Source organism: Herpailurus yagouaroundi, unplaced genomic scaffold, assembly GCF_014898765.1.
Source record: "Herpailurus yagouaroundi ecotype Mexico unplaced genomic scaffold, PumYag 141, whole genome shotgun sequence".
NCBI classification, from domain to species: domain Eukaryota; kingdom Metazoa; phylum Chordata; class Mammalia; order Carnivora; family Felidae; genus Herpailurus; species Herpailurus yagouaroundi.
The window spans coordinates 71,806,456-71,829,502 of record NW_024412396.1 but is presented as its reverse complement, the minus strand read 5'-3'; the positions used below and the strand labels follow the sequence as shown (position 1 = coordinate 71,829,502).

Here is a 23,047-nt window from a genome sequence, read left to right as displayed (position 1 = left end):
GAAGCAGTTCTCGCCAGCACGAGTGGAATCCTGCGCGTTTCCGTTTCCATGCCGGAAGGAAACCCACGAGGAGCCACCCCAGGCAGCTTGTGGCCAGGTTTCCCGTGTAAGGAGACTCGGGGAGAGGCGGCTTGGAGGACTGGGGGACAAACGAGAACCACAGGCATTGAAAAGCTTAACAACGTTATGCGTTTATTATATTTTATAGAGCCATGTTACACATGCGTGGTGCTTCAAACGGAGTTATCGTTAAATGTTTTTCTGGATGCAAAGCCATCTGATGCTTGATGCGGATGCCTTAAATACTATAATATTTCTGCATCTATGATCTATGAGCTAAGGAAAAACCAAGGACAATTCCAGAAATGGCAGAGAACATTTAAGAAAAGATGTACATGAGACACGACGCTAAGTCCTTGAGTCAGGGCCTACGGAAGTTACCAGAAAGTGAATAAAAACAGAATTGTTCTATGAAAATGGCTTGACCGATCACCGTCCGGAGATACTAGAGCCTGGTTGACAGTTATGGATGTCGTAGAAACAAGGTTACTCTGTTCGGTACTGATGCCCCTTGCCCTCCACTATGTGCGCAGACGCCGCGTGGCCCCCAGATAGAGCAGCAGACAGAATACAGCACGGCACCTGCCCCCTCCCCGCGACATCCCGATGCCGTTTCTCACGGCACCTGTCTGGAACGAAAAAGCTGTCAGCTGGATCAAACTCGCCGCTTTGTGGAAAATCAATCATCGTGACTTCGATGGAACGTGATCCCGCCGCACCCGCTCACCCTCTGCAGACTCGCACAACGCTGGTCGGAAACACGGGGAGTGGAGCGGGGTGACCGGCTCGCGGGGAGTCCCGTTTGCCTGCTGACCTAACTCAGGCCAACGTTTCGTTCCAACATTCCCTTCCAGCTGTTGTAAGGGGAGCGGAGGAAGCGCCTCAGCAGTACGCCACCCACCCCCTCCCACCGTCTGTCTCCGCACGGTCCCAGCTTAGACATCCTCTCCAGCACCTTCCAGCATCCTCTCCGGCTTGAAGGGACGGCCAGGAGCCTGACACTGCTGCTCTGAAGGGCCTGCGTTCACGCCGTTCGGGCAAGCAGGGAACTTGTGCACAACGTGAGCGGTGACAAAGGAGGCCGAGGCCGGTAAGTCAGGGGGCAGTGGAGGGCGTGACCGGAGCGGCAAGGAAGCAGAGCTTGCAACCCGGGCTTCCTCCCCTGCCTTGGGGGTGAAGTCTGGGTGCTGCCATCACCCGCTGGACTTGACTAATGCCAACAGGAGCCAGGACAAAGGGCTACAAAGTCAGGCGGGTATCCCTGCCCCCTAAGGCTGGGCGTCTGCGGCCATCCAACGACAGGCAGGCTAGGAGGAGGCCTCCCGGCAGGGTCGTGGCGTGAAGGGAACGCCTGTAAACAGCTTCCGCTCTCCCACTATACCAAACCTCTGGGATCCTTGCTCTTGCTGGTGGTCACATGTCCAGAAAACAGAAGGAACTTAAGAATCAAAAGAGGAATAACGCACGGCTTTCCTAAGCCGTGCTCGTCTCAGGCCACAGAGGAGTCAGACAAGAAATGATGGGTTCTCGCTGCCTGTGCGGAGTGCGGGCGGGGTCATCGGGTCTCCGGGAGGGCCAGGGGTTCCTGCGCCCCTGCGCCACGGACATACATTCGGAGGTGAGTGACCGTGGCTAAGTGTGGCTGGGCAGAGCGGGGGCGGCAGTAAAGCCCCCTCACGGCACCGCAACTGCTCAGGCCGACCGCGAATCTCCCTGGGTTCTGGCTGAACGCAAGTGACTCTCCTCTGTGAAGACACCATCTAGAAACTCTGCTTGGAAACACTGGCAGGCACTGAGATACTAGGCTGTCAAAGGGCCTTACTTCACTCAGATCCAGCAAAATAAGTGACATTTAAAAGAACTTGCACATGAAAACCGAATGGGGGCCCCGGGGCGGGGGAAATCTTGATTTTCCTCAAATCCTCAGGCCTTGAATCTAGGCACAGCACACAAACACCATGTGAAACCAACAGCGTGAGTTCAATGTCACCTTGGAAAATAAAGGTCACTCTGGGGTGACAGTTCTTTATACAAATATTACGCTTCCCCCTGAGCCCCACTACCAAAAAGGGGGGGAAATAATAAGAAATCCAAAAATAGAAAACAACTTCTTGTAAAGTGTAAACTTATCCTCTGGAGTTTTTATATTACATACGCTAGAAACGTGCATTTGTTTCCGCTGGGATGTAAGAAAATAGGTCTATCGGTATTACTTATAAATCAGATTAATCCTCAAGACAAGTGACTCACTGTTAGAACACCACTTCCAATTTTAGTAAATCACATCTTTAGCAAAATTATAAATTCTCACCACAAGCAAAACGGGTTTGGGTTCCAGCCAATGAGAACAAGCTACCCTTAACACCGCCACTCGCTGATTCGTTTCCTACACTACTGGGAACAGAGGTTACCGCCAACTTGGGACCTTACGTGGTCTTCAAACCCCCAATCAAATTCCCGTCAGCAATGAACTCTGCAGACTGAGAGGTGACACACGGGCAAAGAGTCCCGGGGAGCGACGACGGTTCACTCAGAGACGAAAGGGGCGCAAGAGATGACCGAGGCATCCCCCAAGGATCAAGGCACAGAGGAAGGGGGGGACCTCGCTCCACGTGGGAGCCTGGCTTCCCTGTAGGTCACGGCGTGGCTCTTGGGGTTGCTGGCGCGACACAAGTCTGTCTTGCCGTGGGTCCCCGGGCGGAAGTCCTGAGGACAGCGCGGGCACCAGGCTCCCGTGTGGTGGCGCTGGGCGGGGTGGGGGTGGAGGGGACGAGGCTCCAGACTCCTAACACGGCCACCCCACCAGAGTGGCATTTGGTACGGCCACCCAGAGACTGCTCACCTGAGGGTGGGGAGGGAAGGTGTGGGCGTTTTCCGCCACGGGCCTCGGCAGAGGCCTCGGCCCCAGGTCTGGCCAAAGAACCGCGCGCGCGCCGGGGCGCGCGGCTCTGAAGGGGACCTCCACCGCGGGCTTACCTCTCTCCTGCCAGATACAGCAAAGCCTGGCTTATCCAGAGGACAGCTGGGGTCTTCTCATTAACTCACTTCCATCAAACTACCCAATGGATAACAGATTCTGAACGAATAAAACAAAGCGTCTGAAGTTAAAATTTTCATTTCATGATTCAGAAGGCACTTCAAAGTTCTGGAGAGCCACAGGGTCACTGTCATTAGGTCACCAGCCCTCCTGTGCGGGACCGATGGAGAAGGTGGAAGAGACAGGGCTACATCTTGGACCCGATGGTGTCCTGGACATCTTGTAAATAAATCTCAGGCATTAGCTAGTTTGTCAGTTACCTTGCAGAGTCCAGCCTACAGCACAGAGACACCCGGTGTGTTTGCATTTTGAATACATGGGATTTTGCTGCATCTCGGCGGTTTATAAAACATTCTCACGAGCCCGATATGGGACTCGAAGTAAAATTCAAAAATTATAATCGTACATTTAGGAGGTCACAACGTGAGAGGTCAAGTACTCACTGAGTACAACTTTCTTAATCATCGCACCACCCTGCCAATCTGCACTCGGTACCCGGCTGGAAGCGTGACGTTAATAAGCCGCTGGGCACTCAACTGCTGCATCTGCCAGCGTGCGAAGACCCCACCGGATGGGGGAGCCAAGGCTCTCAAGCCAACAGCCAAGAACCGGAAGCGCTTCCCGAGCCGCAGAGGCGCCCGCTGCCCCCTCTGCTCGCGCCCCGCCTGGTCGCCAGCTTACCTGGAGCGCGCACGCAGGCCGGGGCACAACTGTTTCAGCCACGCTTTTGCTGGGGGAGCTAAAAATCAAAATCCTATCTCCCACGGGTCCGGCTGGGGGTCCTCTGAGGTAGTTCCTTAACTCGGGATGCCTGTCACCTACTCGCTCTCGGAGCTCAGCACGCGTAGGAAGGACCAAAACATCTATGTGCTGCTCCAATCACCAGTCACCGTAGCTGAGCGCGAAAGTAAAGGAAACTTCAGTTGCTTTATTTGGCTTCCGATTTCTGGGAGGCTCAAGAATTGGAATTATTCTGGACAACAAAAGGAAAGAAGACTGTGCTTACAGAGCTTTTTCTGCCGTATTCTTTCTGTAGGATTGCTGTTTTATTGTTGCCCTTTCCGTTACATGGGCTGTACACATCAGGTGGTAAAAGGTACAATACATTCTACAACTGAGCACCACTTTCTGTAACTGAACAGGCAAAGAGAGTACACTGAACATCAGCATCTGGCAGTATTTTTCGGGAAAAAAAAAGTGACTAAAATGGGTTTAAATTGATTAACACTATTAAATCACATCTAATATTTGGTACTACATGATTCAATACAGCTATACGATACAATTATACAAAATGTGTTAACATCAAAGAATACAACCAAAATTAAGATAGCAAACAAAACCTATAGAACTTTTTTTTTTTTTACAGGAAAATACTTTTGAAGTATGCATGTAACTGCCCATTCTTTTAAAGAAAATCTACTGCAAGCAAAGTTATCAACCTCCAGAAAAATCACACGTAGCATTACTAAGCATATCCCCAAAAAGTGTACAATATGCACACTTGGAAAATACAAAATTAAAAAAATTGTAAGCAACAGGTGAGCTTCGTATTTATAAGAATGTGAAAAGAAGTCCCGTTTTCAGCACTGTTGTATAAAGAATCGTCTTTTGATGCGAAGTTCATGAATTGTCCTCCTGTTGGGACCACACTTTACAAAAACACCGTGTTTTTGAAACGAGATTACAGAGCAAGACAGAGCATCGTAGCCATGTCATCTTATTAAAGTTTGTTTTTTTTTTTAATTTTTACTACTTTATCAAAACATGTCCCTTAGGTGTGTAGGATTCATTTTTAAAATTCTTTCCTAGAAACAATATACAAAGGAGAGGCGTCTTTATTCCCCATCACACTCCTGGAAGATGCTCCCCGGGGTCGAGAAGGGTCTTCTCCGTTCTTCTTCTCACTGGTTGTTTTTGGCCTTAGCGTGTGTTAAGATGTGAGATTTCAGGTTAGTCGACTGAGCAAACTTCTTATTACAGCCGTCGAAGGGGCACACGTAGGGCCTGTCCCCGGTATGGATGCGCACGTGTGTGCGCAAATTGAAGTCCAGTGAAAAGCGCTTCCCGCAGCCTTCGAACGTGCACTGTCCAGGAGAGACCAGAGAGAACCCGCTCAGACTCTGACCAGGCCCCGAGGGCGCGAGCAGCTGGCTGCTGCGCCACAGAACAGCCCGCTCCCCTCACCAGACACCGTTCCCTCCCTGTTCTGGGGAAGCGTGCCCGTCCCGTCACAGGGTAACTCCTGAACCCACCTCACGACTTATTTCAGTACGAGGGAGGAGAAAAACCAAGAATCTCCCTCGGTATCATGGTAAGGTGTTCGTATTTCTGTCAATGTTTCAAATAATAAAATACAAATGAGGGGAGCCCGGGTGGCTCAGGTGGCTAAGGGTCTGACTTCGGCTCAGGTCATGATCTCACGGCTCGTGTGAGTTTGAGCCCAGCATCGGGCTCTGTGATGACCGCTCGGAGCCTGGAGCCTGCCTCGCATTCTGTCTCCGTCTCTCTCTGCCCCTCCCCCGCTAGCTCACTGTCTCTCTAATCTAAACCAACATTAAATAAACAAATGATTAGGAAGAGTTCTGGTGTCAAGCGTCAAAAAGCACCTTGTTGGGATGCCAGGCTGGCTGTCAGAAAAGCATGTGACTCTTGGTTTTGGGGTCGTGAGTTTGAGCCCCACATGGGGTACAGATATTACTTAAATAAAAGTTAAATAAGGGGCACCTGGGTGGCCCGGTCGGTTGAGCATCTGACTTTGGCTCAGGTCGTATCTCATGGTTTGGGAGTTCGAGCCCCGCATCAGGTTCTGTGCTGATAGCTCAGAGCCTGGAGCCTGCTTCAGACTCTGAGTCTCGCTCTCTTTGCCCCCACCTCCCCCCCCACTTGTGCTCAATAAGCATTAAAAAAAGTTAAAAAAAAAAAAAAAAAAAAAAAAAAAAAACCCGTTAGAGCTGTATTGCTAGTTCGTTCACTGGTCACGGGTTTCTAAAAGACAAGACAAAACGTTAACTATCCTTATTCTCGTCCAGTAAGATGCCGTGAGTTTCTGGTCGATTAGGAACTCAACATGCTTAAATCAACCACAGAAAACAAACTGCTTGCACACCACCGTGAGCGCACTAGCAATGCAGTTTTAGGCTTACTTGAGCAATCCTGTTCTTCTCTGCAGGTGAAATAGGCCCCCTCAAACCCCCCCCACCCCACCCCCACCCTACAGCCCGCCTCCAGGACCTGAGATCCGGCCTGTGGGGAAGTCGAGAGCCAGGCAGCCCTTCTCAGTATTTCCTCGGGACACCAGTTTCGTCTCCCGCAGAAGAGTACTCAGAGCGCTCGGTCTCTGGGCTGCGTCTCCCGAGCACCCACGGCCCTGCCTACACCTGCAGGCGGCGTGGAAGGGGAAGGGACTGGCTCTACCTGAAAGGGCTTCTCTCCAGTATGAACCAGTTGGTGTCGTTTTAGTTTTGAGCTCTCAACAAAAGCTTTGCCACATTCTGCACAGACGTGGACTCTGGGGCCGTGGGTGTGCAGATGTTTTCTCATGGCAGAGTTATCCCTGAACATCTTTGTGCAGCCCTTCGAACAGAGAGAGAAGCTTAGTGGTTCACACTGCAGCTGTTACAAAGGATCCAACCGCTTAATAGCCTTCACTGATACAAGAAACCACGTAACCCCCCAACGCCCCCCCTTAAATTTTACTTAGTATTACAACAGAAATGTTATATCATTTAAGACAAAAAACCAGATAGCTGGAAAGGGCCTTCTCATTTAATGCAAACCCTTGTTTTACAGAGGAGGAAACTGAGGCTCAGAGATGTCTTCAGGTAGACTTGCCCAAGGTCACACCGCTAGTAGGAGCCGAGCTGGGAATAGAACCCAGCACCCTGGCTTCCGGCCACACCGCAGCCGCCTCACCTGATAGGCCACCCCCACCCCCACCCCCACCCCGACGAAGTAACACAAGCCCTGATAAACCAAAGGAGGTGAACTGGCGGCTGTCCACCACGACCTTGGGTGGGCCCCTTATTCTGTGCTGCAAGAATGGGCTGTCCTCCGTCGCCCACTGTTCCCTCTTCTCTCTTTGCCTCTTCCCCTTTCTTGACAGAGAAAGAAGAGCGTCTCCAAGGAATGACAACTACAGAAGAAACTGACTTGGTGAGACACCAGAAGAGAAGCGGGCGCGCGGGCACCAGGGCAGGGGGGGGGAGGCGGGCGGGCACGCGGTGCTCCCGAGAAGCATGGCCTCGCGGCCCTGGCAGTTTCTTCTGCAGTTGCTGTCCAGGGATGGAGGAGTGGGGTGGGCAGACAGCACACCGGGGTCTTCCCGGGAGGGGAGAGCCACAGCTTTTCCCCTTTGACCCTCAGTCTGGGTTTCCATTTAGAAGATGGGATTTTCAAAAACGTAATTTGGAAAAGAAGGACACAGAGAAGTTAGAGGGGACGACAGGCTCGGAAGGCGTAACTGTTTTCAAATGCTTATTTGCTTTTTGGCCCCAAAGGAAATAGTTTCCCATTTCAGGATCTCCACGGTGAGAGCGTTAAAAAAAGGACGCAAAGAAGCCGGCAGGTCAACACAAGGACCAACTGAGACTTCTCTTCCTCCAACTGTTCATCTTTAAAAAAAATTCTTTATTCCATTAAACATTTCTCTCTTCTTTCTCTTCGCCTAGGTGGTACTTCTTTCTCTGTTTAGTTTTCCATCCATCCAATTAGGTGTGAAACACACCCAGCCAACACCTCCAAGGACTTTTTAGACCGGCCTTCTGTTTGGAAGGCTAACCACATTTGAAAACAATTAAGCACCCCTCGAGTAACACACAATTGACAGGGTAAATTAAGAAAATTGTGCAGGATATGAAGTTTATTAGGTTTGCTTTAGTGACATCCAAAATAATTTCCAAATTTCCACAATGAGTTTACAGTCCCATAAAGGTCCGCGGGTGAGACACAATCCAAAGTCTTAAGACTGACTTGTTAATGATCCAGTAAGGAGAAATAAAATCCTAACACTGCATATTCAATATATAATAAGAGTAAAAACATTGGCACCCTACAGTAACCCCATTTAATACCATTTACGTTTAAGTGGCCTTTACTGAACAACAAAACTTACATCACAAATAGAGCCTCCTGAATTTAGAAACCAAAGATTGTAGTTCCTCGCTTAATTATCAGATGGAAATTAAAGTGCAGATTTCTCAGGAGCTCTCTAAATCTTTGCTGGCAGTTTAACGAAGACCTTCCCCCTAGCATTACTTACTTTATGAGGGCAAGCTATTGTTCTTGGAGCATCATCTTCTTTAATTTTTCTTGGCTTCATTCTTACCAAAAAAGAAAAAAAAAAGAAAAAAAAAAAAGAAGAGAGAGAAAGAGATTTGTAGGAGTGGGTAGACTCATCTGGCATAAATCATATAGCCCCTGAAATGTTTTCCTTATAGATACAAACCACTAAGATCACAACACGCGTCCAGGAGGGAAGGGATGCGACCACCGCAGCGAGCACCCGTGACCGGGAAGCACCTTCCCATTTCACAGATGCGGAAGCTGGCGCTCGCGGAGGTGGGGCCGCTGCCAGGGTCTCCCAGCGAGTGAGCGGGGGCAGCTCGGAACGGACCGGCCCTGAGGTCAGGGTGCTTCCAGTACCTGCTCTTTCCTTCAAGCTCTTTAAATAACACAAGAGACCACCGGCCCAGACCACAGAGGAATCTCCTGGCGGGAGCAAAGCATGGTGTCCAGGAGCAGCAGCTGTGATGGTAAAGCTGCCTTGTGAAAAGGAAGCGGCAGGTATGGGAGGGTCTTGGGACATACATCCCTCCCATACCGCTACAAAAAAAGGGAGGGAGGGTTCATTTCATACTGACGGGCCTTATCTCTAAAATACTTTTTTAAAAGGTACAGAACAGTTCTTGTAAACAGAATTACTTACATTATCTCTGGAAAGAGACACAGTAACAAACTGTTGGTCCCGAGGCTTGACGGAGAAGCCCCTATGGGTTCCTATGGGAGCCCCTGGTGGCCAGGCGGGAACACCCCATACCCTTTCCCTTTCCCTTTCCCAATGTTTAATTTTTATCATACTACTTTTGGTGGCGGTGGGGGGGAGATGACCATTTTTCAAAAAAATAAGTGCATTTTTTTTTTTTTTTTAAGCGACCGCGATTTCTGGCCCTGCTCCGGGACCGGGTAAAACAAGAGGCCTGATCACGTACGTGGGCAGCGGGGAGAGCCCTGTGCGGAGTCACTACCCAGAGAGCTCGCTGATTTGATAGCTTACCTACCTGCTATTTCCACTGAACCAACCTCTGGTCTTTTGTCAAAACTCTCTCTCCAAATACTCCCTACAGATCTGTGTGTGGTAGAGGGGTGAGAGATTAAGAGTTCCTAGAAAAACTAGAAAAACAGATTTACATGTCTGAAACAGACATTCTCTCCTGTCCCTACGTCTGTCACCTCACGCTCCTAGGTGAGGACACACAGTTAACAGGTAAGCAACAAAGTCAGTGAGGCCTTCCCAAGAAGAGCTAACTTACCAGCGCTCTTTCGGTACAAAAGATCTCTGTGGTCTTCTTTAAGTTAGCCAAGGCCCTAACAATACCCTTCTTCACCCTCGGTCTGGGAAAAGGGCGACCTGGAGCTTCCGCTTGATAAAACCTGAACTCACATAGTCACCTAGTTAAAACTCTCCATCCCTGGGCGAGCATCATTGAAACAATTTACCTGGTGGCTGTGACTTATTTCTACACTTCACTTGATCTCAGCCAAAAGGCCCGAGAAGTGATGTGTAATTTACTTCTAAGGAGTTTGTTCAAAGCCGCATACCCTTCCCACTTTAAATTCTAGCAGAGCATTTTCATCTTGGTACCCGCCCCCCTTCCAACCCTGTAGAAAACACGTTCTTTCTTGGACTTGGAAGATCACCCCATCAGTTAGCAGATACTTTCTAAGTGCCTGTTTGTATACAGGGCTCTGAACTATCCGGTTATCTTAAACACCACTAAATCCTGGAGCTCAAGAACGAGCTCGCAGAACTAAGGAGAACAGAAATTTGGTGCCACTGCGCCACCTGGAGGTAACAGCAGAGTTCGGAAGACAACAGTGATTCACATAAAAGGGTTCTACTCCAGTCAGTAGTATTTTATTAAAAATAAAAAAGGGTCTATTAAGAACCAAGCTTCAGTCTTTATAATGTTCATCCTTTGACGACTGCACTGAAATGCTCTTTGTCTCGACTGCGGAAGTGGCTACATGACTGCGCCTGTCCAAATTCTCTCAGGTGGCACTCACCTAAGAGAGGGTGGATTTCACTCTATGCAAATTACGTTAATAAACTGACTCTGACAGATTAAGTCACAGACAACCACTTCCTGTCCCACCCATCTGGGGTCAATGTCAGTGAGGTGCCTGCATCAGTAGGACGGGTGTGCCCATGCTACCTTCCATACAGTTTCTTAAATTTATTCCTAGGGGGGCGCCTGGGTGGCGCAGTCGGTTAAGCGTCCGACTTCAGCCAGGTCACGATCTCACGGTCCGTGAGTTCGAGCCCCGCGTCGGGCTCTGGGCTGATGGCTCAGAGCCTGGAGCCTGTTTCCGATTCTGTATCTCCCTCTCTCTCTGCCCCTCCCCCGTTCATGCTCTGTCTCTCCCTGTCCCAAAAATAAATAAACGTTGAAAAAAAAATTAAAAAAAAAAATTTATTCCTAGGAACTTGATTTTCAAAAAATGTTGATCATGGAAATTTTCAAATATACACTAAATTAAAGAGCATAGTACCCTGTACCATTTACCAAACTCTCGATTTCTTAAATGTCATTATTACCATTATCAAAATGGTATTCTTCTTAAAATGTCATTTGCAAAATGTGTGCCAGCATTTAGCAGTATCACTGATTTCAGAATGAAAGTTTAAAATGTACTTGGACAAACACCCTTGGACTCAAGAAGGAAGTGGAAGGCTTAACTGCGGCCACTCTTAAGTTCCTTGGCAAATCCTCCTTCTTCACTACAGAGTGGCAAATGAGGCAGTAATGTTGGTACCTTTTATATTTTACTTGAAGGCAAACACTGAAAAGGTCATTTTCCAAAACCTAGATTGAAAAGTATTTGTGTGTGTGTGCGTGTGTGCGCATGCGCAAATAAAGACTAAAATTAAAATCTTCGTGGCACCAACTGATATATAAACCTACAAAATAAAGTGGCTGAAATCCTAAAAAAGAACAAAGTTTAAAAAGACTAAAATCCTATGCTGCTACTCAGAACATCTCCTCAGCCCGTCCCAAATGCTCAGAATAACCAGGACTGGAGTTTCTGCTTGACTGGGATCCTTTGCAAAGGACACCAGGGACGGTGGCTAGGCGCTGTGGCGGAGCCAGAACGGGGGCAGACCTGGCGGGGACTCCTATGGCCGCGTGACCTTGAGCAAATCACTGAACTTCTCAGCCTCAGTTTCCTACTCTGTAAAAAGGCAGAATGCTACCTGCTTTAGAGCTGCCAAGACTGAAAGGGATGATGTACACGAAGCTCTTGGGGGAATGGCAGCTATTATTATCCCCGGCTGTGTGCTAAGTGGGCCTAGCTAAAAATGAGTTCGTTCCTTTAAAAAAAAAAAAAAAAAAGCCAGTCAGACTCAACAACCCAGAAGGTTCTGGTGCTCTAAGCCCCCGTTTTCAACTGAAGGGCTGAGAGACTGGAGAAAAATGGCACAAACAGAAAGGCGCCTTCAATGTATTGCGAATTACAAGCAGGAGCCAGGCAGCCAACAAGAGAAGCTTCTTGCTCTGTTATAAAAACGGGGCCCGGGCTCCCGGTGGCCTGGCCGCCGGCTTCCCACCAGCTCACTCCGCACACGTGGAGGGAACAACACGGTAAAGCCTGGACTCCGGGGCCAAAACCGGCAGGAGTTTCCTGGCACAATTTTCAGCAGGGGGAAACCGCCAAAGTTCTAAGTTGCCCCAGAAGCCAAGATGAAGCGTTTTTGAAGGAGCCGATTCTTGAATGAAAATCAGCCCGTTTGCTGCCAAACAAGCTTCGTCGCCTCCAGACCAGAACCCCCACCGTGACCGTGAGTGACGGGTGACCGTGCTGGTGGGGCTGGGTCGGAAGGCCCCCGGGCATGGCTCTACCCACAGCCGCAGCTCCCCTCCCTTCCCGGTGCAGAGAATACCGCTGCCCCAGACAGATGAGCGAAGCAGACGGTACATATTCCCACGATGGTCCTCTCGGCCCCACTAGCACATCTCCTCTCTACGCTGACCCCATGAAGGAGTCTCGGGGTGGGAGTGGACAACGACAAAAATGACCAACCTGGGACTGACCTAACCGCTCTTAATTCTGCTCTTTCTAGACTACGGGTTTCCCAAGGGCTAACTTTAGTTGATGAAAAGGGCACACAGCTTGTCTGATTTCACCAGGAAGTGGAACTCGCCCGGTGCCACCCACCGACCACTTTTTCAAGTATCAAAAAGAACGAAGGCACCGCCCCAATACCAGGACTTTCAAATTAAAGCCCTGATTTCTTATACTTGCTCCCACGCGTGTAACCGATTTACCACTGACCGGTTTTCTAGGCTCGGTGTGGCAGGGCACCCGAACCATTCCTCGCTCAGTTTTCAGGTCCAGGGCGCACGCAGGAGAGGGAAAAGCAGCGAACACGCCGCCTCAAGCCAACAGCTGAGTCACAGAGTGGAGGTGGATAGAGACGGGAGGCCAGCAGAGCAAGTTCTGTGGGTCTTTACGAATGAAGACGATGGGGTCTGGCCACCGACAGTTGGAAACTTGGTGCCTTTCTGTCTTTGGCTTTCAGAGCCCCCGTCCCCAGTGCCAGGGCCCCTGAAGAACCCTATTCAGCAGCTGGTCACACCCATTCTCAAAACGCAAAGACCTAACAAAATAGGGCATTCCAGGCTCCAGCATCTCTCACCACCGCCACCGTCCAATTAGAGACTGGGTAGGCTTGACATGACCTGTTCCACGACACTATGGACAACAGGGATGAGCGTGCACCCAACCGTATACCCCCACTTTGTATACACCGTCAGGAAGAGCAAGATCTCATTCTATTCCGCACACAGAATGAAATCTTTAACAGGCTCATTAGCAAAGAAACACACTATATTCAGATTACATACACACACTGCCTACTGCAGAACGTACCTGTGCACTAGGACCGCATTTCCTGCTCGAGGGGCCCAACGCGGGGGCTTCAGGACGCAGAGAGACTTGCAGAGTCGGGGCAAACACGTTCTCTGCACTTTATCAAATTTATGCCCATTTTTAGGCCATGGCTTTCTTAGCACTGCCTCTCTCTTCAGGGGGTTTCTGATTATCTTCCTTTTTTAGAAAACTCTTTCCCGTACCACTAACATCTCCTGGCTTCCCCTCCTACCCATTCTCCATTCCCACTGCGGAATGAACTCAACTTTTCCTGAAGAAACTGTTACAACTCACCCAACTTTCTATTCTGAGTTGAACGTGTTTCCAGCCTGCCTCACAGCTGCCTTCTTGACTGTCTGTTCACCAGATTCTTTAGGAAGGCTTCTTTGGATGTGCTGGAGTAGATCTGCAGGTGACCCCCTCAGAAAGGGTGCGTGCAACATCAAACAAATCCTTCCGTGTCTAAAATCGCCACTATTTTGCCTGGTATTTGACTGGCAGCTCGGCTGGATCAAGGATTCCAGGTCTGTAGTAACTTGTCCTCACAAATCGCAAAACGTGCCTCCATTGTCTTCTAATTATTGCTGGTGAAGAACAGTCTCATTCCGATTTCGTGGGGTTGAAGACAGCCCTGATGCCCGGGCAAGGCCACATGAAAACAAGCAGAAACGTCTACTCCACAACAGTGACACGGGCCTCCTGAGTATAGGGCCGAGCTTTCAGATCAGCTACCCCAATTCGTCAGCGAGAAGGAACAAGGCCGAGGGTCACTGTTCTGCTCAACAGCCCCAGGTTCCTTCTCTCCGTAAAACCCTGCCTACCCTCTGCTCCTCCACTGAAATACTTCGTGATGTCGAACTTAGAGAAATGTCATTTGTCCCTCTCTCAGACCTTCTGACCAGCCCAGAGGCTTCTGTGACGCTGTCCTTACTCTCCCAATCCACCCCCTATCTGCACGAACGGGCCCTCTCGGCTGTCACTGGTTCCCTTACCCTCCGGGCACAGGGTTTTCCCGAGCCTTTGTGCTGCGGTCTTTCCTCTCAGCAACCACCCTCTCACGGCACATCCGTCCGAGGCACCTTCCGGCTTCACCCTCCCCGCATCAGAGCAGTCTAGCCCTAACTTACTTCCTGAAACCACCTCGAGTCCAACAGGGATGATTCATTAGCATCTAAAACCAAACACTGCCGACCCTGAACCCCAGACCGGCACCCTCTCCCAATCTCCTGTCACCTAAGGTGCAAAGCTTTGAACATCCATTTTGATTCCTTTCTCGCTGAGACACACAGCCGGACTGGCTCTCAATTTTTTCCACCATCCCCTGCCACATTGATCACATCGATTCTTTCATAGTCTGGCCGCCACAGTCCTGGCTCGGGCCTCCGTGACCTCTCCCTCTTGCTGGCTGCACCTGCACCAAGCCAGCCTGGAGACGGCTGAAATGGAATCCTCTCCAAGTCCACCTCTGATCACAGAGCCCCTTCTGTACTGTTCACACACCTTTGGCCCCCGCCCGCTTCACGCTGAAAATGTCCACATACGTTGGCCCAGTACTCACAGAGCTCAACGATCTCTTAAACTCCAACTGCCTCCCTGTGAGCATCTGAATTCCCAGCCAAACCTATTTTTCTGAACACAGAGTGGATGAGGGCTGACTACGCACCTTCCACTGTGCACATGCCACACCAGCCATCAGTCCCGAGGAAACCCCGTCTGCCCACCAAATCTGAGCGTCTACAAGGCTCAGATCACATGCCACTCCTTCTACAAGCTTTCCATGATTCCTATGCTCCGTGTCTCTACCCGAGAGAGCAGCCCCTATCCTCACTGAAGTCCAAGTGCAGTAATGAGATGTGACTAACTTTAAAAATACGTTGACAATACTAAACACTGGCAAGAAATCTGACTCAAATCTGTCCAAATACTCTAATCTCATTGCTATGTATCTACAGACTCCATTTTTATTTGCTTTTTTTGGGGAAAGTATGGAGTTAATATTTGAGTAACATACCAGTATTTAAAATATGAAGGCAACAAAAGCCGGGACAAAGTGTCCTCAATGAGGACAGAAGCCTGAACTTTTTTGGGTAAGCCGTGATCAGTCAGAAATAAGCTAATGTGTATAATTCTCCATGACTGCAGTTTCACAGGATAGGACAAAAGGGCACAAACCCCTTTTTGACAAAATACTTGACACGTGGTGAAACTGAGGCCCCAAATGGCAGGAGGTTACCCACCTTGTTTTCGGCAGGGCTGGGAGAAACGAGGACATTCCAGGGCCTCCAGCTCTTATCTACTCCCCTCTGCTCTCAGGAGAAAGAAAAGAGAGGGCCCCGTTCTGTTCCTAGATGGTGTGGGATCACAAAGATTTCTCTCTTCCTGTTCCTGCCCCTGCCTAACTAAATTTCCTGGCTATTCCAGGCTTCATTCACCCTCAGGTTGGGAAAAGAAGTAGTCCTTCTGCTCCAGAGTTTATGAGTTCTTTTCACTTTATTTACAAGTTTGTCTTTGAGTGTGTTCTCACATCCTCATAACGACTGCCAAACGGCACTGGAAAATAAACAACATGAAAAGCGGCAGAGGCTTCTGTGGGAACCCAGCCCGTCTCGGACAAGACAAACCTGCAGTGGGTTCAGATCGTCCTGACTGCTCACCTTGGACGGTCACGGGGGGTCCTGGCCCTGAAAATGCTTGATCTCATCCTGTCATGCCAGCTTTAATTAACAAAACACTGGGAGCTTAACTGATGGCGTGCTGCAGTACGAACGGACGTGCCTTCCCAGTGGCCAGCTGCGCAGGTCTAGAAGCAGCCCAGGGCCCCTGCAGCTGGGTCCGGCACGATACCCTCAAATTTACAATGTATGCCGGGCGGCGGCGGGGGGGGGGGGGGGGGGGGAGTTGTGTTAAGACAGCGGCTTCCAAACAAATTATGTGCAGTTTTTTCACAGGCAGTATCAATTATGAAATTAAGAAGTATTCGCTGCATCTCACTGCCTGCAAGGATCTAAAATGGTGCCACTCACACTAATAGCATAGTTCCTACTCAAAATAAAACTAACTGCTTTTGTTTTCAGACATTTCCCTAGAGCAAGAATACAAACCGCCCTTGTAACTTAGGCACCAAAACCACAGCTGCCGACACTCAAGCACTTTGTACCATTAAAAAGCAAGGCAAGTTCTTCCGTCTTACCTAGCAAATTCCGCCAGTTGTTTGGGGTCTGAGAGGTCAATGCCGGGTATCCCTCCAGGAGGAAGCTTCTTTCCTGTCATATACTCTGAGTAATCAGGAGGGGAGTTCTCTCCAATGATCTGCTCTTCAACCACTGTCTCATGGTCAATATCTTTTTTTTCATCTGAAACACGCCAGAAGATTATTTTTAGTGGAGCAAAAATGTATGCGTGGGCAAATACGTTAAAGAACTACAAAAAGGGCTTTCGCGAGCAGCTTCTGACGCGGCTGATTTACAGCCGCTAAGCCTCGTGTCTCAGCCACCCAGGCTTCCTCCTCCATCTCTTGAAATCCCGTTTCTGCTTGAAGGTCACCAAAATCTGCGATGCCAAACCTCTGTGCTAGTGTGGCCGTCTTAGCTGGTCTGGGATAGTCTCCATTCCTGACTCCGCCTCCACTTGCCTGGGGCTGCTCCCACTTCTGGAACTGGCTTCTCCTCCCTCCACCTCTCGGACTTCTGCTCTCTGTCTACCCTACACGCACCCCTGAAGCGGCCCCGCGGACTGGAAGCTCCTGCCCCAGCCTTCGCCCTGAAGCTGGCCTCCCGCCTCCCACTCCAGCCCCACCAGTTCTTGCTGCTATCCCCGTACTCTTTGCTCCGGCTTTGATGGCCTTTCAGCTCCTCTAAGGACTCCCAGCCCTTCACCCCAACCCTGTGGCCCGTGCTCGTGCAAGTTCAGAATGACAGCACTATGCTTTTTGTCGGCTTCTCCCGCTAGACCACAAGGACGGGGATGCTTGTCAGTTCTGATCCCAGGGCCTTGTTCAGTCTGTGCATAATTGGCCCCCGATAAATACACGTTCCAAGAATGCACACCTCTACTCATAGGGCTTATCGTCACAAGTCCAACAGGTTAAAAAAATAAGGAATACTGACCCCCGTCGTTAATATCCTACATCCCAGATAGCAAATCCTACTGATTTTTGAAAGGTCTTCTCCCCTTGCCCCATGGCCATCAAGGTAGCTCCTACCCTCATCTCAAACCTCAACGACCATCAATTTCTTAATTCATCCTTCCAATTCTGTTCTCTGCTGTAACGATGCCCTGTATGCCATAAAGATCACCTGATGCACAAAATACAGTTGATGTATTTCCACCTGTGGTGTGAACCCTTGAGGTATAACTTTTTTTTTTAATGTTTACTTAGTTTTGAGAGAGACATGCTGAGCGTGAGCGGGGGAGGGACAGAGAGAGAGGGAGACACAGAATCCAAAGCAGGCTCCAGGCTCTGAGCTGTCAGCGCAGAGCTCCATGCGGGGCTCAAACTCACGAACCACGAGATCGTGACCTGAGCCGAAGTCAGACGCTTAAGCGACTGAGCCACCCAGGCGCCCCCAGATGCCTGCTAACTGAAAATTTCTGCTTCTTCATCAAAATGCTTCACAAACAGCTGTAACCAAAGGACTCTCCAAAGTGAAAACAGGCTTATTCAATTCTTACCTTTCCACCAGCTAAAAAACAAGACCAAACACCAAATCAAACCAAACCCTACAGCTGCTGTTACTGCTGAACAACTATGTTCAGCTGCTTAAACACACGGCTGACATCAGGGTATGTGGGCAAGATGCAGACAGAGGGTAGCTTTACTCGATTCCTTTGGTCATTATCATGTTCAGTCACTCCTGGCGAGGAAAAGCACAGAACAGGACACTTTTAAACTTTAAGTGTCTCTCTTCTCCCACCACGCTTCGTCTTAGAAAATGTTATTCATCACTGCAAGGAATCAGAAAATAGTAATAGCAGCCAACATGTCACTGAATGTTGACGTGGAGCCACTGTTTTAATTACAGCACTATCGCCCTGGAAGTGGACAAATGAGCTCGTTCACGTTCCAGGAGAAAAGGCTGAGGCACCGAGACGCTAAGCAGCCGGCTCAGGGATAACTAGTCCGGTAAGGGGCAGGTGTGAACCCAGGAAGCCTAACTCTCAGATGTGTGTGTACTTCACTGTTAGGCCCAGCCGCCTGTTGTTCGGACCGAGAATGATCTCGACAACATATCCCAGGTCACCTCTTTACAGACAAAGCAGCCTAGGGAAAAACTAGCTGCATGCCTTCAGGAAGGCCAGGCGACATGGTTAATGATCCTAAGCTCGAAAGCTAGGTAGGACTCTGCACCGCAACCGGATTCTTTAACTTCTTCCCAGCACTGTCCTCGCTCCTTCACCTTCCAATCTTCCAATGGAGGCACAACTTCTCCATCAACTTTCGGGTGCTGCAGAAATGCTCTGAAGGGCAGGGGAGCTATGTTTCTTACGGATGTTCTGTGCTCCTGTTACAAGGATGCTAGCAAGGCTGATGATCACCGCTGCTCTGAGGAAGCCACTGTTCGGGAGAGGCTAGGGCAGAAGGTGGCCGGCCAGCTCGGCTCCTGGATTAAAGGGTCACAGGCTGAATTATTCCTTGCACAGTTCAACACACATCAACTGAGGCCTCCCTATGCCCCTGGCACCGTTCTAAGGCCCCGGAAACCAAAGCCTCTGCCCTCACGGAACTTCTATTCTAGTGAGAGAGCCGTCCTGGTTGCGGCCGCTACAGCACAACTACCACAGACTGCGAGGCTTAAACAGGTGTTTATTGCTCACAGTTCTGCAGATCGAGGCGTCAGCCAATTCAGTTCCTGGTGAGGGCGCTCTTGCCGGCTGGCAAACAGCCTTCTTGCTGTCACGTGGCAGAGATGGCCATCATCTCTTTCGTGGCCCTTCTTTCAAGGGCACCAATCCCATCGTGAGGCCTCCACCTCATAACCTAATTACCTCCCAAAGGCCTCACCTCCAAATAAGATCACACTGGGGGACTTGAACGTCTGAATTGTGGGGGGACGCAAACAAGTCAAATGAGGAAATGCTTCCTCAGGCTCCAGACTTGGTTCTCAGCTCGAACACTGAAGAACATCAAAGGGCCCAGAAAACAGTCACTGACATCACTAAGAACTACAATCAAAACATGCGTGAAATGAGTGTAAGTAGAGACTGACAAGTTTTACAATCCCCAAGTACAGCCAGTGAGCCAAACCCAGCCTGCCAGCCTCCCCCACTCCCATTTTCATGGTTTCCTTTTTATTTTTTTAAAAAACTTTTTCATTAAATAGACACTAATATAGTGTTGATCATTTTAGTCATTTGTAAATGTAACCATTTTAACCACTGTAACCAATTTATCCACCATAAATGTGCAATCAGTGGCAGTAGGTATATTCACACTCAATATACATGCATATATTGACATTATAGATCACTACTATGTATACCTGACATTTCATCATCCCCGACAGAAACTTGGTGCCCATTAACAGTAACTGCCCCCTTCCCCTGGTAACCTCTATTCTACTTCCTGTTTCTACACATTTGCCTATCCCAGGTCCCTTTTTTTGAAGTTTTTATTTTTATTTTATTCTAGAGAGCACGAGAGAGAGCAAGAGTGAGCGGGGAGGGGAGGAAGAAGAGGGGGAGAGGGAAGGAGTGGGGGGGAGAGAATGAGAATCTTCAGAAGGCTCCACACTCAGCGCAGAGCGGGATGCGGGGCTTGATCCCACAACCCTGGGATCGTGAACCTGAGCCGAAATCGAGGGTTGGACACTCAACTGACTGAGGCACCCAGGCGCCCCTCCAGGTATCTTCTATAAATGGAATCAAACAGTATTTGTCCTTCCACATCTGGGGTTTTCACTAAGCACAATGTTTTCAAAGTCCATCCGTATTACAGCATATACCAAAAAAATCCCATTCTTTTCCATGGCCGAATAATATTCCCGTGCGTACACACATTTTGTTTATCCATCCATCTACTGATGGACACAGGAGTTGGCTCCACCTTTTGGCTGCCGTGAATAATGCTGTGAACGGTGTGCACATATGCCACCTATGTGGGGCTCGAACCCATGAAGGTGAGATCATGACCTAAGCTGAGGTCTGATGCTTAACTGCACGAGCCACCCGTTCAAGTTTTATTTTGGAGAAGGACTACACATGCCTGGGTTATGAATCAGATGGGTGGGTGGGGGTCGTTAAGGATGTTAAGCAGGCCTTCTAAGTCTCTTGCTTGCATTTCTGGGAGGATCCCATCAGCCAAGTTAGAGAAAGATGGGGGAAAGACGTGTACAGAGGACCTGGAATTCTGCTTTAATCTGACGTATCTGTGAGACACCTAGTGGACAGACTTCAAGGAGATACTAGGATATGCAGATGTGAGGATAAAAGAAATCAAAGCTACGAGAACTACATGGACAGTATTGGCATGTGGACGGAGTTTAAAGCCAGAGAAATCTATGATAATATCATCTATGGGAGAAAACAGAGAGAGGCGATGGCTCAGAATGAACATCTGAGTGATTTCAACGTTCAGTGAATGAGGAAGACATTTTTGCAAAGGAGACCTAAGGAATTCTGCCCAGATGCAGGAAGAAAACTAGCTTTGTTTCGCGAGAATTGTACTCAGTCACTTACCAAGTGAAAGTGACACACAGTCAAGGCAGTCTGTCCCGAATATAGACAATAACCACGTGGTCTGCACGTGTTGCAGACCACAATCACACGGATTAAAGACAATCTGCTTTTGATGACCACTCTACACCTGCAGTTCTCAACAGTGTCAGTGACAATATTCTTGCCTTGTAAGATCTTTTGTTGGGTCTTTCTAAATAATTGCTGTATGCTTTCATAATATGTATTTAAACTTCACGTTATTACGTTTGTTACTTATTCCTTAATAAAGAGCATTACACGAAAGTTAACTTGCTGAACTCCTTGAAGACCACCAGCACACAGAAATCATCAAAAGGGCCATTAAGGATTAAACCACAAAATGTCAGGAAATAAGCTATTTATATAGAAAAAAAATCACACTAAAAAAAAAAAGCTGCTACAGAAATGACAAAAGACGCTAGGTTTTATGGTCAGAGAAATCAAAGACAACGTTTGCCTCATTTTCTCCAAGAACTGGACACACACTAATGCAACAGATCAAAGAATGTCAATGTCTGCTATTTTCTGGTCATTTAATCTCATTTTTGCAAAAGAAAGCTTTGGGAGTTTTTGCCAAATATAAATTTATGATATAATACATTTACAGACAATAAGTACATATGTGTTTGCCCCTTAGTTCAAAAAAGTACATTAGTGAAATGTATTATTTCTTTTTGTACAGTTTTATTAAAAAATGTTTTGCTGTTATGTATTCAAACAAAGAAAAAATTCACTCTCTGCACTGGCCATTATTTTAATGTTTCATTTCATAATTACTACTGAAACAGGTTTGCCCTGTGGAGGGGGAAAGTATTAACTGATCTGCTCTGAATGTCAAGTATGTTACGGTCGCCTACTGGCTGGTGTGTAATATCAAATACACACCTGGGCCAAGCAGACTCACGAAGCAAAAATATCTAAATCTCCTCTACAAATTGCTGCATATATAGATGCCCCTCTGGAGTGTTCCCTGAAGGCGGGACTTAGCTAATTCTCTCTGCACGGTTTCAGGGAGGCAAGCGAAGTCTCACCGCAGTGAGTCTCTATAACGGGTTTGACTTAAATTTAGGATCCTGAGAACCAGAACACAACTGGACAAAAAAAGCAAATTAAAGCCAAATTTCACAGTTCCTATTTGGAAAAAGCGGAGAACACAGGTCACTGCTTCAAAGTGGGGTAGTGTGGTAGGAAAAGGCGTAATGAGAACTTCCAGTCGAAACTGGGATCAGGTTACTCCAGCACCCATGAACGGTCGCCACCCGCATATGACCTACAACCGACAGAATGAAGTAAACTGACCTAAGATGGAAGGGAAAAAAAAACCAAAATCTAGCCAATTCCACCCGTAAATGGGGCACACACTTTGTATTCAAATGGTTTGGAAGCAGATGGATCTTCCCGAGGTTTGGTCAAAGGGCCAACGGTAGCCTCACACTGTGGTTCATGCCCCGGGTCCCTCTCCTCATCTGCTCCTCAGACACGCCTTTCATCATCTCACACCATTGTAAGAAGGGCGAGGGGCGCCTGGGTGGCTCAGTCAGTTAAGCGTCTGACTTCGGCTCAGGTCATGATCTCGCAGTTTGTGAGTTCGAGTCCTGCATCGGGCTCTGTGCTGACGGCTCAGAGACTGCAGCCTGCATCGGATTCTCTGTTTCCCTCTCTCTCTGCCCCTCAAAAATAAATAAACAGTTTAAAAAAAAAAAAAAGGACGAGTACAGTACCACCACAGACAATTACAGACTTTTTTTTTTTTTTTTAATTTTAGAGGGGGTGGAGGGGCAGAGGGAGAGGGAGAGAACCTCAAGCAAGATTCACACCATCAGCACAGAGTGCTACGTGGGGCTCAATCCCGACAATTCTGGGATCATGACCTGAGCCCAAATCAAGAGTCGCACGCTCAACTCACTGAGCCACCCAGGCACCCCCTGTGAAACATTTTAAGAGAGAAACCACATCCACATAACTTTTATTACAGCCAAAGGTTGTAACTGTTCTATCATTAGTTACTCTTCATCAGTAGTTTCAGGCATGCGTGGTTTCAGGCCTCCGCTGGGGGTCTTGGAATGCACCCCCACAGGTAAGAGGGAACTTATATAAATATGTATAAAT

At 48.6% G+C, this 23,047-nt stretch overlaps 1 protein-coding gene across 1 annotated transcript; it reads right to left on the bottom strand.

Annotated features, from left to right (window-relative positions):
• Positions 1-170: 170 nt before the first annotated feature.
• YY1 (YY1 transcription factor) lies at positions 171-22,431 on the bottom strand. The gene is made up of 5 exons (XM_040478444.1): positions 22,372-22,431; positions 16,437-16,666; positions 8,358-8,418; positions 6,515-6,673; positions 171-5,184 (listed from the first exon to the last, which is right to left on the bottom strand). The coding sequence occupies exons 1-5, from the start codon at positions 22,429-22,431 to the stop codon at positions 5,002-5,004; spliced, it is 693 nt and encodes a 230-aa protein (XP_040334378.1). The 3' UTR covers positions 171-5,001.
• Between the last annotated feature and the right edge of the window lie 616 nt (positions 22,432-23,047).